At 47.6% G+C, this 14196-nt stretch overlaps 1 protein-coding gene and 1 gene segment (V, D, J or C); both read left to right on the top strand.

Annotated features, from left to right (window-relative positions):
• Positions 1–14196, top strand: part of LOC101950827 (Ig kappa chain V-III region MOPC 63-like) — a 403290-nt gene that overhangs the window by 244591 nt on the left and 144503 nt on the right.
• LOC135983820 (uncharacterized) lies at positions 1039–3581 on the top strand. The gene is made up of 2 exons (XM_065597254.1): positions 1039–2017; positions 3012–3581. Exons 1-2 carry the CDS (start codon positions 1441–1443, stop codon positions 3485–3487), a joined length of 1053 nt encoding a protein of 350 aa, XP_065453326.1. The 5' UTR covers positions 1039–1440; the 3' UTR covers positions 3488–3581.

Here is a 14196-nt window from a genome sequence, read left to right as displayed (position 1 = left end):
ATGAGGATGAGCAGGGATGGCACTGACTGGGCTAATCAGGATTTTCCTCTGCTAAGTGAGGATTCTCCCTGCTAGAAGACCCTCACCCCCCAGTACTGTTTCTCTCTCAAAGGTGGATCACACCACTTTGTATCACCAGTTGTGAGGAGATCTCCAGTGTAGCTGTGATATTAACCAGCATCCCAGAAATCACAGTATGCTGAGAACTTTTATTTCCTTTAATCCCAGGCAAATGTCATTTTAACACAGAGACACTTGTACCCAGGAGCAACTGGTTGAACTTGCCTATGTCACCCAGGGCCCTTTCACTTCCCTTTTTGGGCATGTTCAAGGACAAGATGTGAATTTTCATCTCTGAACCCAATTTGCATATTTCACACCCTTCCCCTGCGGTGCTGAACTGTTATAAATGCTCCGTGTCACTCGTTACAGTTTGTTGATCAGCATCGGGCCACTCCGACGTATCAAGATGATCTCGCAGGCTCAGCTCATCTGTCTGTTAGTGCTCTGGATCCAGGGTAAGGATCAAACCCAGAAGGAATCTGATGAATTAAATGTACAATGATCCTTGAAAAGCTTAAAAGAACTAGAAATGTTGTACATTGACCCATAAACTATAATCTAAATCCAGTTAGTTAGCTCTGTGTGGCAGGAACTGTCACTTATTGTTTGTACAGCATCTGGAACAACTGGATCAAAACTGTTAGAGGCGTTCAGGGATTACCAAAATATTAATGTTCAAGAATAAACAGGTGCCAGGAATTACACTGATTTATGAAAATCTTTAACTTATTTTAGCCGGAATTAAGACAAAGAGGTTTGAGAAAATTATGAGCCCTGGGCAAAAGGGCTAGAATGAAACAGTGTCTGGAGCTCAACATTAACATCACGCCCAGCTGACTAGGGAAAATCATTGTGCAAAGACTCGCATGGGAATATTTTAAAGGCACAATGTTGTTGAGTTTGATTGACTAGATCTGTATTTGTATTAACTTCTAGTCTCTTTGTGAATTCAGGCTCCAGTGGGCAGATTGTGATGACTAAGGCCTGGTCTACACTAGGCGTTTATGTCGAAGTTAGCGCCGTTAAATCGAATTAACCCTGCACCCGTCCACACTGCGATGCTATTTAGTTCGACATAGAGGTCTCTTTAATTCGACTTCTGTACTCCTCCCCGACGAGGGGAGTAGCGCTAAATTCGACATGGCCATGTCGAATTAGGCTAGGTGTGGATGGAAATCGACGCTAATAGCTCCGGGAGCTATCCCACAGTGCACCACTCTGTTGACGCTCTGGACAGCAGTGCGAGCTCGGATGCTCTGACCAGCCACACAGGAAAAGCCCCGGGAAAATTTGAATTTGAATTCCTTTTCCTGTCTGGCCAGTTTGAATCTCATTTCCTGTCTGGACATCGTGGCGAGCACAGCAGCACTGGCAACGATGCAGAGCTCTCCAGCAGTGATGGCCATGCAGTCTGGGAATAGAAAGAGAGCCCCAGCATGGACTGATCGTGAAGTCTTGGATCTCATCGCTGTGTGGGGCGATGAGTCCGTGCTTTCCGAGCTGCGATCCAAAAGAAGGAATGCAAAGATCTACGAGAAGATCTCTAAAGACATGGCAGAGAGAGGATACAGCCGGGATGCAACGCAGTGCCGCGTGAAAATCAAGGAGCTGAGACAAGGCTACCAGAAGACCAAAGAGGCAAACGGATGCTCCGGATCCCATCCCCAGACATCCCGTTTCTACGAGGCACTGCATTCCATCCTCGGTGCTGCCGCCACCACTACCCCACCAGTGACCGTGGACTCTGAGGATGGGATACTGTCCACGGCCGGTTCCTCAGACATGTTAGGGGACGGGGAAGATGAGGAAGGAGATGAGGAGGGCGAGGCAGTTGGCAGATCTCACAACGCTGATTTCCCCGACAGCCAGGATCTCTTCATCACCCTTACAGAGATCCCCTACGAAGCGTCCCCAGCCATTACCCCGGACACAGAATCTGGTGAAGGATCAGCCAGTAAGTGTTGTAAACATCTAAACATTTATTTTTAACAAAACAGGAATATTAACAATTAAAAGAATGGGTTGTTCATGATTAGTGTGCCCTAGGCGCTTAACGGTTTAGTAAGGGGCAGTGCAAGTTTTGAAAAGAAATCTAGCAATGTCCGGTTTTCAGTGATTGTCCTGCACAAGCCGCTCTACTGTGTATTCCCTGCTACTGCAGCTACAGTAAAATGCGGTCTATATGTGCGGGGATAGAGCAGTAATCCTCCTGGGACATCTCGATGAAGCTCTCCTGGAGGTAACTTGAAAGCCGTTGCATGAGGTTCTTGGGGAGAGCGGCCTTATTGGGTCCTCCGAAGTACGACACGTTGCCGCGCCACGAGATTATCAGGTACTCGGGGATCATTGCTCTGCACAGCAGGGCGGCATACGGCCCTGGTCTTTGGAGGCTTTCCCGGAGCATTCTCTCTTTGTCGCTCTCGGAGATCCTCATCAGGGTGATGTCGGCCATGGTGACCTGCTTTTAATTAGGTAGGGGAATGTTAGTGTTGGGACTGCTTTCCCGTTCCTTTACAGAACTGTCACCGCTGGTTTGCAGCCACGCGGTGGAGGCGGGAGAGGGGCAGCCGAAAGGGATCATTCCCGGGGACAGCCGCGAGGGGGTGGGACAGGGGCAGAGTTCCCGCTTGCCGGATTGCTGGCAGCAGGGACTGACATTGATTTAAATGTGAAATGAGGCCAGTGGTAATATAAAAGTTTTAAACTGCCACAAGTGTACGGCTTACCATGTCTGCCTGCAACAGAAATTCCGTTGTGCTGCCTCGCTTCTCAAATGTGCTGTTCAAGACCCCAGGCACAGAATGCGAAGGCCGAGAATTCGACCTTGTGCTGAGTGCGCATGTGAAAGGTGCTGTGCATGGTCTTGTTCACAGAGAAAGACTATGTTCTTTGTTCACAACTACATTTATCTTTCAGAGGAATTCACTCCCTTTTTCCCATTTCCACAGCCCCGTCTGCGACTGTCTCACAACCTAGCCTGGAATCACACTCCCAGAGGCTAGCGCGGATTAGGCGTAGGAAGAAGAGGACACGGGAGGACATGTTCTCTGAGCTTATGGCCTCTTCCCAAGCCCAGGCAGCACAGCAGACCCAGTGGCGGGAGAACTTGACCCGAATGCACCAAGCCAACATGGATCGGGAGGAGAGGTGGCGGCAGGAAGACCAGCAGGCGACTCAAACGCTGCTTGGACTACTGAGGGAGCAAACGGACACGCTCCGGCGCCTTGTGGATGTTCTGCAGGAACGGAGGCAGGAGGACAGAGCCCCGCTGCAGTCCATCTCTAACCGCCCTCCCCCGCCACCAAGTCCCATACCCACCTCACCCAAAGTGCAAAGAAGGAGAGGCGGCAGAGTCCCTGCTAACTCTCACTCCACCCCTGCAGAGAGCTCTAGTAGCAGAAGGCTCTCATTTCCCAAAATTTGAAAAGTTCTTTCCTTCCCGCCTGACACAAGCCCACGTCCAAGTTTCACCTCCCAATGCCATGTGTAGTTGATAATAAAAAATTCGTTTCTGTTAACTACTGTTTCAATCATGTTCTTTTGGAGGAGGAGGGGAAAGGGGGTTGGAAATTGGACAGGACAGTCTCCTTTGGCAGGGTACATAGTCGGGGGCAGGCACAGCAGCAGGGCATATACACAGTGCAGTGATGCAGTGACTAGTTGCCCCGGTTAGTCTGGGAGGTTGTTTTGATGTAATGTTGGGGGGGGTGGGTTGCTCTGTGACTTTGTGGCGGGGGAGGGCAGTTACAGATCTTAAGCGCCGGTCCTTAGACAGGATCACAGAGCCACACAGCATGGGATCTGTAACCGTCCTCCCCCTGCCACAAAGTCAAATAGACCTCCCATACACACAGTCCCGATCAGGAGGGGTGACAGGCTCCGTTGAAACAAGCATCCCACCGCAGCGGAGCCTGTCAATCCTTGAGTTTAGAAGCTGCATTCGCATCACAACACTAGACCCGCCCCGCACCACAGTCTGCGTCCCAGTTTTAAAAAATTCCCGCTAAAACAGTATTAAAGAAAACGGTGTGCTTTAACAAAGTAGAACTATTTTTATTTCGACACGTGTGTTGGAGGGGGGGTGAAGGGGGTATGTAACTGGATAGGATAGTCAACATTACCTGGGTAAAGAAACGGGGGCAGGTTTAGCTTCTCAGTACACAAACTATAAAATCACAGGTTACCCTGCTCACTCAGGAACTTTGCTTTCAAAGCCTCCCGGATGCACAGCGCTTCCCGCTGGTCTCTTCTAATCGCCCGGCTGTCTGGCTGTGAGTAATCACCAGCCAGGCTATTTTCCTCAACCTCCCACCCCGCCATAAAGGTCTCCCCCTTGCTCTCACAGAGATTGTGGAGCACACAGCAAGCTGCTATAACAATGGGGATATTGGTTTCGCTGAGATCACAGCGAGTCAGTAAGCTTCTCCATCTCCCCTTGAGACGGCCAAAAGCACACTCCACCACCATTCTGCACTTGCTCAGCCGGTAGTTGAAGAGTTCTTTTTCAGTGTCCAGGGCGCCAGTATAGGGCTTCATGAGCCAGGGCATTAGCGGGTAGGCTGGGTCCCCGAGGATGACTATAGGCATCTCCACATCCCCAACAGTTATTTTGTGGTCCGGGAAGTAAATACCTTGTTGCAGCCGTCTAAACAGACCAGAGTTCCTGAAAACACGAGCGTCATGAACCTTGCCCGGCCATCCCACGTAGATGTTGGTAAAACGTCCCCTGTGGTCCACCAGTGCTTGCAGCACCATGGAAAAGTATCCCTTTCGGTTAATGTACTGGGTGGCCTGGTGGTCCGGTGCCAGGATAGGGATGTGAGTTCCATCTATGGCCCCACCGCAGTTTGGGAATCCCATCGCTGCGAAGCCATCTATGATCGCCTCCACGTTTCCCAGGGTCACTACCTTTGGCAGCAGTACATCAACGATTGCCTTCGCTACTTGCATCACAACAACCCCCACGGTAGATTTGCCCACCCCAAACTGGTTCGCGACTGACCGGTAGCTGTCTGGCGTTGCAAGCTTCCACAGGGCTATGGCCACTCGCTTCTGTACACTCAGTGCAGCTCGCAACCGGGTGTCACTGCGCTTCAGGGCAGGGGACAGCAACTCACAAAGTTCCAGGAAAGTTCCCTTCCGCATGCGAAAGTTTCGCAGCCACTGGGATTCATCCCAGACCTGCAGCACTATGCGGTCCCACCACTCAGTGCTTGTCTCCCGTGCCCAGAATCGCCGTTCCACGGCATCAACATGACCCATTGCCACTGTGATGTCCTCGGCGCTGGGTCGCCTGCTTTCTGACAGGTCTGTGCTACTCTCAGACTTCAGGACATCACCGCGGTGCCGTAGCCTCCTTGCCTGACTTTTCTGCATCTGCCTCAGGGAAACCTTTATGATAAGCTGCGAGACGTTGAGAGCGGCCACAACTGCAGCGATGGTCGCAGCGGGCTCCATGCTCGGAGTACAGTGGCGTCCGCGCTGTCAATGACTGGAAAAGCGCGCGAACTGTTTTCCCGCCGGCGCTTTCAGGGAGGGAGGGCGGGAGTGATGGACGGATGACGACAGTTTCCCAAAAGCACCCTCGACTCATTTTGTTACCCAGAAGGCATTGCCGGCTACACCCAGAATTCCAATGGGCAGAGGGGACTGCGGGAACTGTGGGATAGCTGACCACAGTGCACCGCTTCGAATGTCGACGCTATCACCGTTAGTGTGGACGCACAAAGTCGAATTACTGTCCTTAGTGTGGACACACACGTTCGACTTTGCAATATCGATTACAAAAATTCGATGCAAGTAAAATCGAACTACTCTCGTAGTGTAGACAAGGCCTCAGACTCCAGAATCCCTGGCAGTGTCGCCAGGAGACAGAGTTGCTATCAATTGCAAAGCCAGTGCAGGCGTTACAGGTGATTATACCTTGTTAGGCTGGTACCAACAGAAATCAGGACAAGCTCCTAAACTCCTTATCTATGGTGCTACCAGCCGCGCCTCTGGGATCCCAGACCGGTTCAGTGGCAGTGGGTCTGGAACAGATTTCACTCTCACAATCAGCAACGTTCAAGCTGAAGATGCTGGAGATTATTATTGTCAGCAAGCCTATAGCTCACCTCTCACAGTGATACAGACTAATACAAAAACCTCCCTGTTCTGTTCCGTTCTGTGTAACAGCTGCTTCCTTCAGACGGCCGCCTTCTCAGTGCAAATGCTACATGTTATTTGGGGGCAAACTTTCAGCCCCAGAAACACACATATCTGCCCTCTCCACCCTATAATACATATAAATTAGCAGACAGTTTGCTGCTAGAGAATCTTCCCTCCACACAGAAAAGTTTTTAACTTCTCCACAACCACAGTGGTATTTTTTTTTATTTCTGGCTTTAAATTACTTTACTTGCCTCCTAATTACTGTCCTCCAGTGTCTGTGCTTTGTCGTGGGGGGACAGATTATGTGCTCTAACGATCCCCAGAGTCTGTGTCAGCGTGGGCTTTTTGCTCCTGGTAGATTCAACCATGATGGATTGGTCTGTGGGGGAGCGGCCAGACAAACAGACACCCTGGTCCTCCAGGTTGGGGTTTAGACACAGGACTAATAACCCTGTCCCATAAAAATATATATATATATATATATATATTTTACGGAAACAGCGACCATTACTGTGTGTGATGGGCTTCAGGAGTCAATGACCCATATGACGGCCAGGGGTGAAAGCCGAAAGGAAGCGGATGGATGGGATCAGGAAGAGTAACAATAGCCTCAGGAGAAATTTTGCTGTATTCTAGACGGGATGATGGACAACACCATGAGGGTGGTGCCATCCTTTTGGAGCATTTCCTGCTTGAGTGGAAGTCCATCAGCAGCAGACTTATGAGAGCCAGACTGAAAGGCAAAGATGATAATATCACCCTGATTCAGTGCTATGCTTTGACAAATGACAGCGCTGAAGTAGTAAAGAACAAATTCTACCTTACATTACAGGTTAGAGAGTTAGAGAGAGTACCACTCCACGACCTAACTATCACCATCGGAGACCTGAATGCCAAGGTCGATAAAGTCAACACAAACAATGACAAAGCAATGGGAAGACATGGGTGTGGCACCATGAATGAAAATGGAGAGAGGCTTGTTGATTTCTGTAATATGAATGACCTAATCAGAGACGGAACCTTATTTCAACACCGTATAATTCACAAGCTGACATGTTCTCCAAATGGCAGAGGTAAGAACCAGATTAACCATATCATGATCAATGGCAAATGGCAACGCTCACTGACAGATGTGAAAGTGAGAAGGGGTGCAGAGGTTGGCAGCAACCACCACCTTCTGACAGCCTCCATCAAGCTCAAACTGAGAAGTGTGGGTCCACCAAACAAAGGACATAGACATTATGACATTAACAAGGTAAAGTCCCCTGAAATACAGAAAACCTTCATACTGCAGTTAAAGAACAGGTTTCAGGCACTTGCAGACCTTGATGAAGAGGAGGGGAATGCAAATGAGGAGATCAACAAGAAGTGGGACAAAGTAACAGCAATTTATCTAGGCTACAGATAGAAGAGAAGGAAGCAGTGAATTACACCCAGCACATGGAACGCCATAGAAACCAGACGCGCCCTGAAGAAAAAGGTTTTAGACAAAATCCCAGAAACTAATGGACAAATACCGCAAGCAGTATAGCAAGGCCCACTGGGAGGACAAACGCCTTGTGAAAGTGGACAAACGGCATTATATTGATAATCTGGCAACACAAGCAGAACATGCAGCTGCTCGCGGTGAACATTAATATACTTGGGCAGCACCATTAGCCAGGATAGTGGAACAAGCCAGGACATTCGGAACAAAATCAATAAAGCCAGGGACACCTTCAGGAGCTTAAATACAGTCTGAAAATCATCAACATACAAAACCAAAAGGAAACTCAAGATTTATCAGAGTTGCGTACTTTCAACATTACTTTATAATGCAGAATGCTAGGGAATGAGAAAGTATGACATGTCCAAACTGTCTTCATTCCATACAACCTGCCTCAGAAAACAGAACAATCTCAAACCAAGATCTACTGACACAGTGCAGCCAAGAGGATCTGAGCACCATCACTGCCAGGAGGCATTGGAGATGGATTGGCCATGTGCTTCGGATGGGAACTGATTCCATCACCAGAGTGGCAATAAGATGGACACCGGAACGCAAGTGAAATCAAGCGAACCCCAAAAAAACATGCGAAGAGCTGAGGAAGCAGAATGGAAAAACCTGGGGCACAGCTGGGGAACCATTGAAAGCTTTGCCAGAAACGGGACAGGAGTGGAGGAGCTTTGTCGCTACCCTAAACGCCAGAGGCATAATGGGAACACGATAGTGATGAATTACTGCCCTAAAAAGACTGCGAGCATTTCAGGTCAGCCCAGTGCTTTACAGATAGTTCTGTAGGGAGCAGAAGTGATGCCCTGAGCTCTACAGTTTCCGTATGTTGGACAGGAACAACTCACCTCATCATCTAGTGACCCACTCTGGTAGATGCCTGGTATGACAGGAGATGAAACCCAGGAAGCTTCCCTGTAAGAGGAAACATAGTAGAAATGCAGGGGTTTGGACAGTAGAAGGACAGTTGTACCTGAGAAGGGTGATGGGGAGTTCCTGGGGCAACAACAAAACTAACATTATAAGTGAACCACTGAGAAGGGACACACAGGGGCAGCTCAGAGATGTGGAGAATGGATCCAGTCCCCTTTCTATTGGGTCTGCCAGTGAACTCCAGTGGAAACCTACTAAAACCTTCATACAGCAGCTGAGAACAAATATTTCCAGCTGAAAGGGGCAGAGAAGTAACAGGGAATTATGTTGTTAGCAATTAGGCACAAGGATTTAGACTGAAAGAGCTTTCTTAAGTGTAACATTATTATTGTCAACAAGGCTACGACACCCCTTGCAAAATGATGCAACCAATACGTAACCCTCCCTCAGCTGTTCTGTTCAGTGTATCAGTTCCTACTACTTCCCACTGGGATCAGTGGGAACAGGGTTAGTTCTCCCAATGAAATCAATGAGAGCAGGATTGGCGCCATAGGATCCACAAGAAAAATCCTAAATCATCTTGCTTAATTCCAACCTGCTTTCTTCAATTGAGCTTCTTAAGTCTCCTATTTAGCTTAAATAAGAGATGGTTAAAGGGTCACTTGATTACAGTCTGTAAGTACATACATGGAGACAAAATATTTGATAATGGGCTCTTCAATCTAGCAGAGAAAGGTAGAACATGATCCAATGGCTGGAAGTTGAAGCTAGACAAATTCAGATGGGAAATGAGGATTAAATTTTTAACACTGAATGTAATTAACCTTTGGAACAATTTACCAGGGGTTGTGATGGATTCTCCATCACTTATGATTTGTAAATCAAGATTGGATGTTTTTCTAAAATTCTGCTCTAGGAATTATTTTGAGGAAGATCTATGGCCTGTGTTATACAGGAGGTCAGACTGGATGATCACAATGGTCCCTTTCAACCTCGGAATCTATGAATCTCTTTCTAGAGGAATATAACTGAGTGTAACTTAGATCAGAATCAGACCCATTGACTTTCATGGGAGTTACCTGTATCTGGCCATTATAGAATCACTCCCTATATGTCTAAGGGCTGAGCCAATGACACAAAGGAGGCTTAGCATACTCAGAATTACCTGATCTTTCTCTCTTTCTCTGAGTGGTTATAAAATGTTGCGTTTCACTCTCCATCTTTAAATGATCAGCACTGGACAGCTCAGATGCATCAAAATGATCTCCCAGGCTCACTTCTTCTGGCTGGAAGTGCTGCCAAATTAACCAAATTAAACCAAGACGGAACAAGACATTAAAAGTATAATTGGCCTTTAACGAAAAATGAAAAAAAGTCAGAACTCTAGTCTATCAAGTCGTAAATATTCCTCAGAGTTTCACCCATTTCTGATTGCCTTTGTCTCATTTCAAATTGCAAAGAGAGAAAGAACATTTCAAGATGTAAGGGCCTGATCCAAAACCCGGGGAAGTCAGTGAGGCCCAGATCCACCAAGGGACTATTGTGTGATTCTCACTCTCTCTCTCTCTGGCTCAAGTAATATTTAATTATTCCATTAAAGTGGAACAACTTCAACAAGAGAGTAAGAGAGACCCACATTGAAACATCCCATAGACCCGTGGTTAGGGTGCCCACCTGAGATGCAGCAGATCCCTGTTCAAATCCCTTCTCTTGTCAGGCAGACAGGAGACTTGAATAGGGGGCGGGGAACCACAACCCAAGTGAGCGCTCTAACCACTGGCCTAAAGATTATAACCGAGGCCTCTCTTCCCTACCCCGGACTGTTTTGGGTGGAGTAAGGCAATCTCTGAGCACACCTACTGGATCAGGCCCAACATGTGAGACCGGTGTTCCTCCGCCCACTTTCCCTGGTTTGTGGATTGCTCTGGGGCTTAGACAGGAGGCAGGCACATGGACACCTTCGGTGAGGTATCATTGCACATGCCCAGAGGCAGAAACAGACAGCCAGGGAACTTAACAGCAAAAATGTAGGCAACAAGTGAGTTTAGATGGGTACAGGGTTAGGCAGCAGCTGAGCAGGAGTTTTATGTATCACAGTGGTGCCTAAAAATGGGACTTCGGTGCCTACGTCTGAGGTTTAGGCATTTGAGTAACTTTGTGGATCTGGACCTGGGAATCTTTCCATTGATCTCTATCAATTTTGTATCAGGTCCTAAATGAACAGAAGAAAAGAGCTTCCTCCAGCATCCCAGCTGGGTGACTAGCTACAAAGGTTATGTAAAGATGCACAAGAATGTTTACAAAAACACAATATGATTTAGAGTGACAGTCACATTTCTATAACTGACATATTTTATTCATAAATTCAGACTCCAGATCAGAGGGCAGCTGGCCCTCTGCAAGGGTTGGGGCCCAGCCCACCTCGGACAGGCTCCACGAGAGGGAATGGAACAGCTGAGGCTGGTCTGTATTTATTATATTCCAGGTAGAGGGAAATTGAGTCAGGACCAATTTTGCCTCTAATTTTTTCCATCCATGTGCAGAACTAATTTTGTTATGTGCACCAAATTATCGAGGTAATGTGCGGATGTGTGCCACCAGTAAGAAAAAACCCTCAATATAATATATATATTTTTAAAGTTACTATAGGGATAATTACTCTAGCCAGGACAGGTTAGGCATTTTAGAACTCACTACTCAAAGAATTAAATGTAAGTGTAAGAGAAATAAAAATTATGAAATGCATAGACCAGTCAAAAAACTCAACAACCACACGGTGAAAGAATAAAATTACAGAGAATATATGTGCATTGCAGGAAGTATCAGCAGCAACAACAACAATAATACTATGTGTTGGGAGGTGAGTGTAAAAGAGTGTGTGTGTGTGTGTGTGTGTGTGTGTGTGTGTGTGTGTGTGTGTGTGTGTGTGTGAGAGAGAGAGAGAGAGACAGAGACACGTGTTGCCCCTTCAAGTACGTTCACAGGTTAGCAGGACTCTCCAGTGGACTGCAGCTGCCCTGCGACATCCTTCAGGTAATCAATATTGCTCACTCTCATGCTCTGTGGTGTTTTTCCTTAATAATAAATAATAATTATAGGAGATATCCCATCTCCTAGAACTGGAAGGGACCTTGAAAGGTCATTGAGTCCAGCCCCCTGCCTTCACTAGCAGGACCAAGTACTGATTTTGCCCCAGATCCCCAAGTGGCCCCCTCAAGGAGGGAACTCACAACCCTGGGTTTGGCAAGCCAATGCTCAAACCACTGAGCTATCCCTCCTTAAAGCCCCAGTGTGTACACACGGGGACAGGAGGGTGACATTGAGGAAGAAGTGTGTATGTACAGCATCCCCTTGAGTTTTGGGAGAAGTGGAACGGCTTCCTCGCATTCTCAGTTTTAGTTTATATAAAACTTCAAGTATCCATACGCCGAAAGTGTGGAGTCCTGGCTGACAGCTCTGCTATGGAGCTGCGCGTTGAGAGAGAAGACAGGCCATTGCCCCAGTCCCGGGCAACATGGATCCAGGGTGGGAGAACACCTCTCCCAGCCCACATTCCTCACTGAAAGGGGCCATTTTTTCCCTTATTCTACAGAGGACCCAGCCCTCTCTCGCCACCAGCGGCAGCTCTCTGGAGGTTACTGTCGTTCTAGCGTTTACGCATCAATTTACAGTGTTATGACTCTATATTCACAATGGAAAAAGACAGAAACTCAGGGACTGTTTGAATTAAAGCGCAGAATTTCAGACGATGGCAAAATGCAGCCCAAATGGTGGAGTGTCACAAAAATCCTGAGCGCTACTGTTTCTTTTCAGCCCTATGATTTGCTGCTGTACGTTGCCCTTTTAAGTAGATTGTCACTCAAAGCAGACAGCAGCAGCAGCCACCAGCAAGCTCCCTCTGTCCCACTCCTGAGCCCTGTTGCATCCCCCCCCCACAGAGATGGGGTACAGGGGCGGGGGAGGGGGGCACCCTGACATCAACACCACCATTCCCGCCTGCTCTGCATAGCAAGCAGGAGGCTCCCAGGAGCAGCTCCAAGGCAGAGGGCAGGAGCAGCACGACAGTGGGCGGAGGGACACCTGAACTGTGTGGCACTTGATAGCCTGCTGCCGCCCAGCCCCAAAGCTTAGAGGGAACTTAGGTCAGGACTCACCTACAGAGCCGCACGTGACCAAACCACAGTGACCTCCCATGATTCCACACGCCAACGGGGAAATTGTGATGACTCAGACTATAAAATCCCTGTCAGTGTCTCCAGGATACATAGTCATTATCATCTGCAAGGACAGTTCAAACCTTTCCAGCAGCAGCAAAATGAAAAAACTTTTCAGCTGGCACCATTGCAGTATGAGCAAGCTCCAAAATTCCTATCTATTATGCTTCCACATTGCAATCTGGGGTCCCAGCCCTGGTAAGTGGCACTGGATCTGGAAGCAATTTCACTCTCAGTCCTGAGCTTTAATGTGGGCAGAAAATGCACATTCAAAAATTTCCAAATGCTGTAAATTGAACCATGAACATTCCTCAGAGAGCTACACTAATGGATGAGTTTTTACACATCATAACAGAGAAATAACAGGGGAAATAATGTTATGAGCAACTGGGTACAAGGTTTTAGATTGAAAAATCCTCCTTAAATGCAATATCAGCATCCCTTCCAGGCTACATGGTATAACGCACATGCAATCATTTATGACAGAATATTGTTTTCTGTGACTGATCACACCCCTGTGTTAACTCAGATTATATTTGTAATTTCAGACATCAGTGGCAGATTGGGTCAGTATCTCCAGGAAGCAGAGTCACCATTGACTGCCAGGCCGGAGCAAGCATTGCAGTGCGTTAGCCTGCGAACACCAAAACTCTGGGCAAAATCCTAAACTTCAAATGTATCATGCTTGCTATCTTGTCACGGGGATTCCCACCCGTTTCAGTGCAATAGACCAGAGGAGGATTTCACCTTCACCATCAGCTGAAGAGGATGGAGATTATTATCATCAATAAGGTTATGATACCCATTGCGTAACGATATACACAATACAAAACCCTTGCTGAGCTGTTCAGTTCAGTGTATCCATTCCTACCTAAGGCCAACCATACCCCGGTTTATGCTGGATTATACCGTAGTGCAGGAAACTCTCAAGCAACAGGCTGCAGATGCACAAAGCACCTATAGGGGTGCCTAATCTGCACTGAGTACAGGGGCTGTACAGCCCAAACAACAGGTGTCATTGCCAGGATGAACGTGTGTGTGTGTAGCATGGTCAGAAACTGTGCTGATCTCTCTCTCTCATTGACTCCTAGGCAAAATTTAAAATGACCCAACCGCAGAAGGAATCCCAAAGGATACCAGCAGCAGCAGAACCACATGCTCCAGGCAGGCCTCCGACACCATTTATAATCCCATTGTCATTAGTGACAGTTGCAAAGATCAGGGAATCTATATGGTCCTGCACCAGGGCACAGAGAAGAGATGTTTCCTGAGTGGCTACTATGCATATTTAACCTCCTTTAAACAAGAAGCTGAACTTCCACAGAACTGACACCAGATGGCCACACTCACCTACCTTTCCAGCATTGCCCATTGGCAGTTCCATGCTTTTGAAAATTACACCAA

Source organism: Chrysemys picta, chromosome 5 (genome assembly GCF_011386835.1).
Source record: "Chrysemys picta bellii isolate R12L10 chromosome 5, ASM1138683v2, whole genome shotgun sequence".
In the NCBI taxonomy this organism is placed as follows: domain Eukaryota; kingdom Metazoa; phylum Chordata; order Testudines; family Emydidae; genus Chrysemys; species Chrysemys picta.
Note: the sequence above shows the minus strand (reverse complement) of the source record. Positions and strands in the feature narration are given on the sequence as shown.

Bases quoted from the DNA above. Each gene is read 5' to 3' on its own strand.
- LOC135983820 (XM_065597254.1), top strand. From the start codon at position 1,441: ATGCAGAGCTCTCCAGCAGTGATGGCCATGCAGTCTGGGAATAGAAAG. The intron at 2,018-3,011 runs GTAAGTGTTGTA...CCATTTCCACAG, and splicing joins ATCTGGTGAAGGATCAGCCA to CCCCGTCTGCGACTGTCTCA.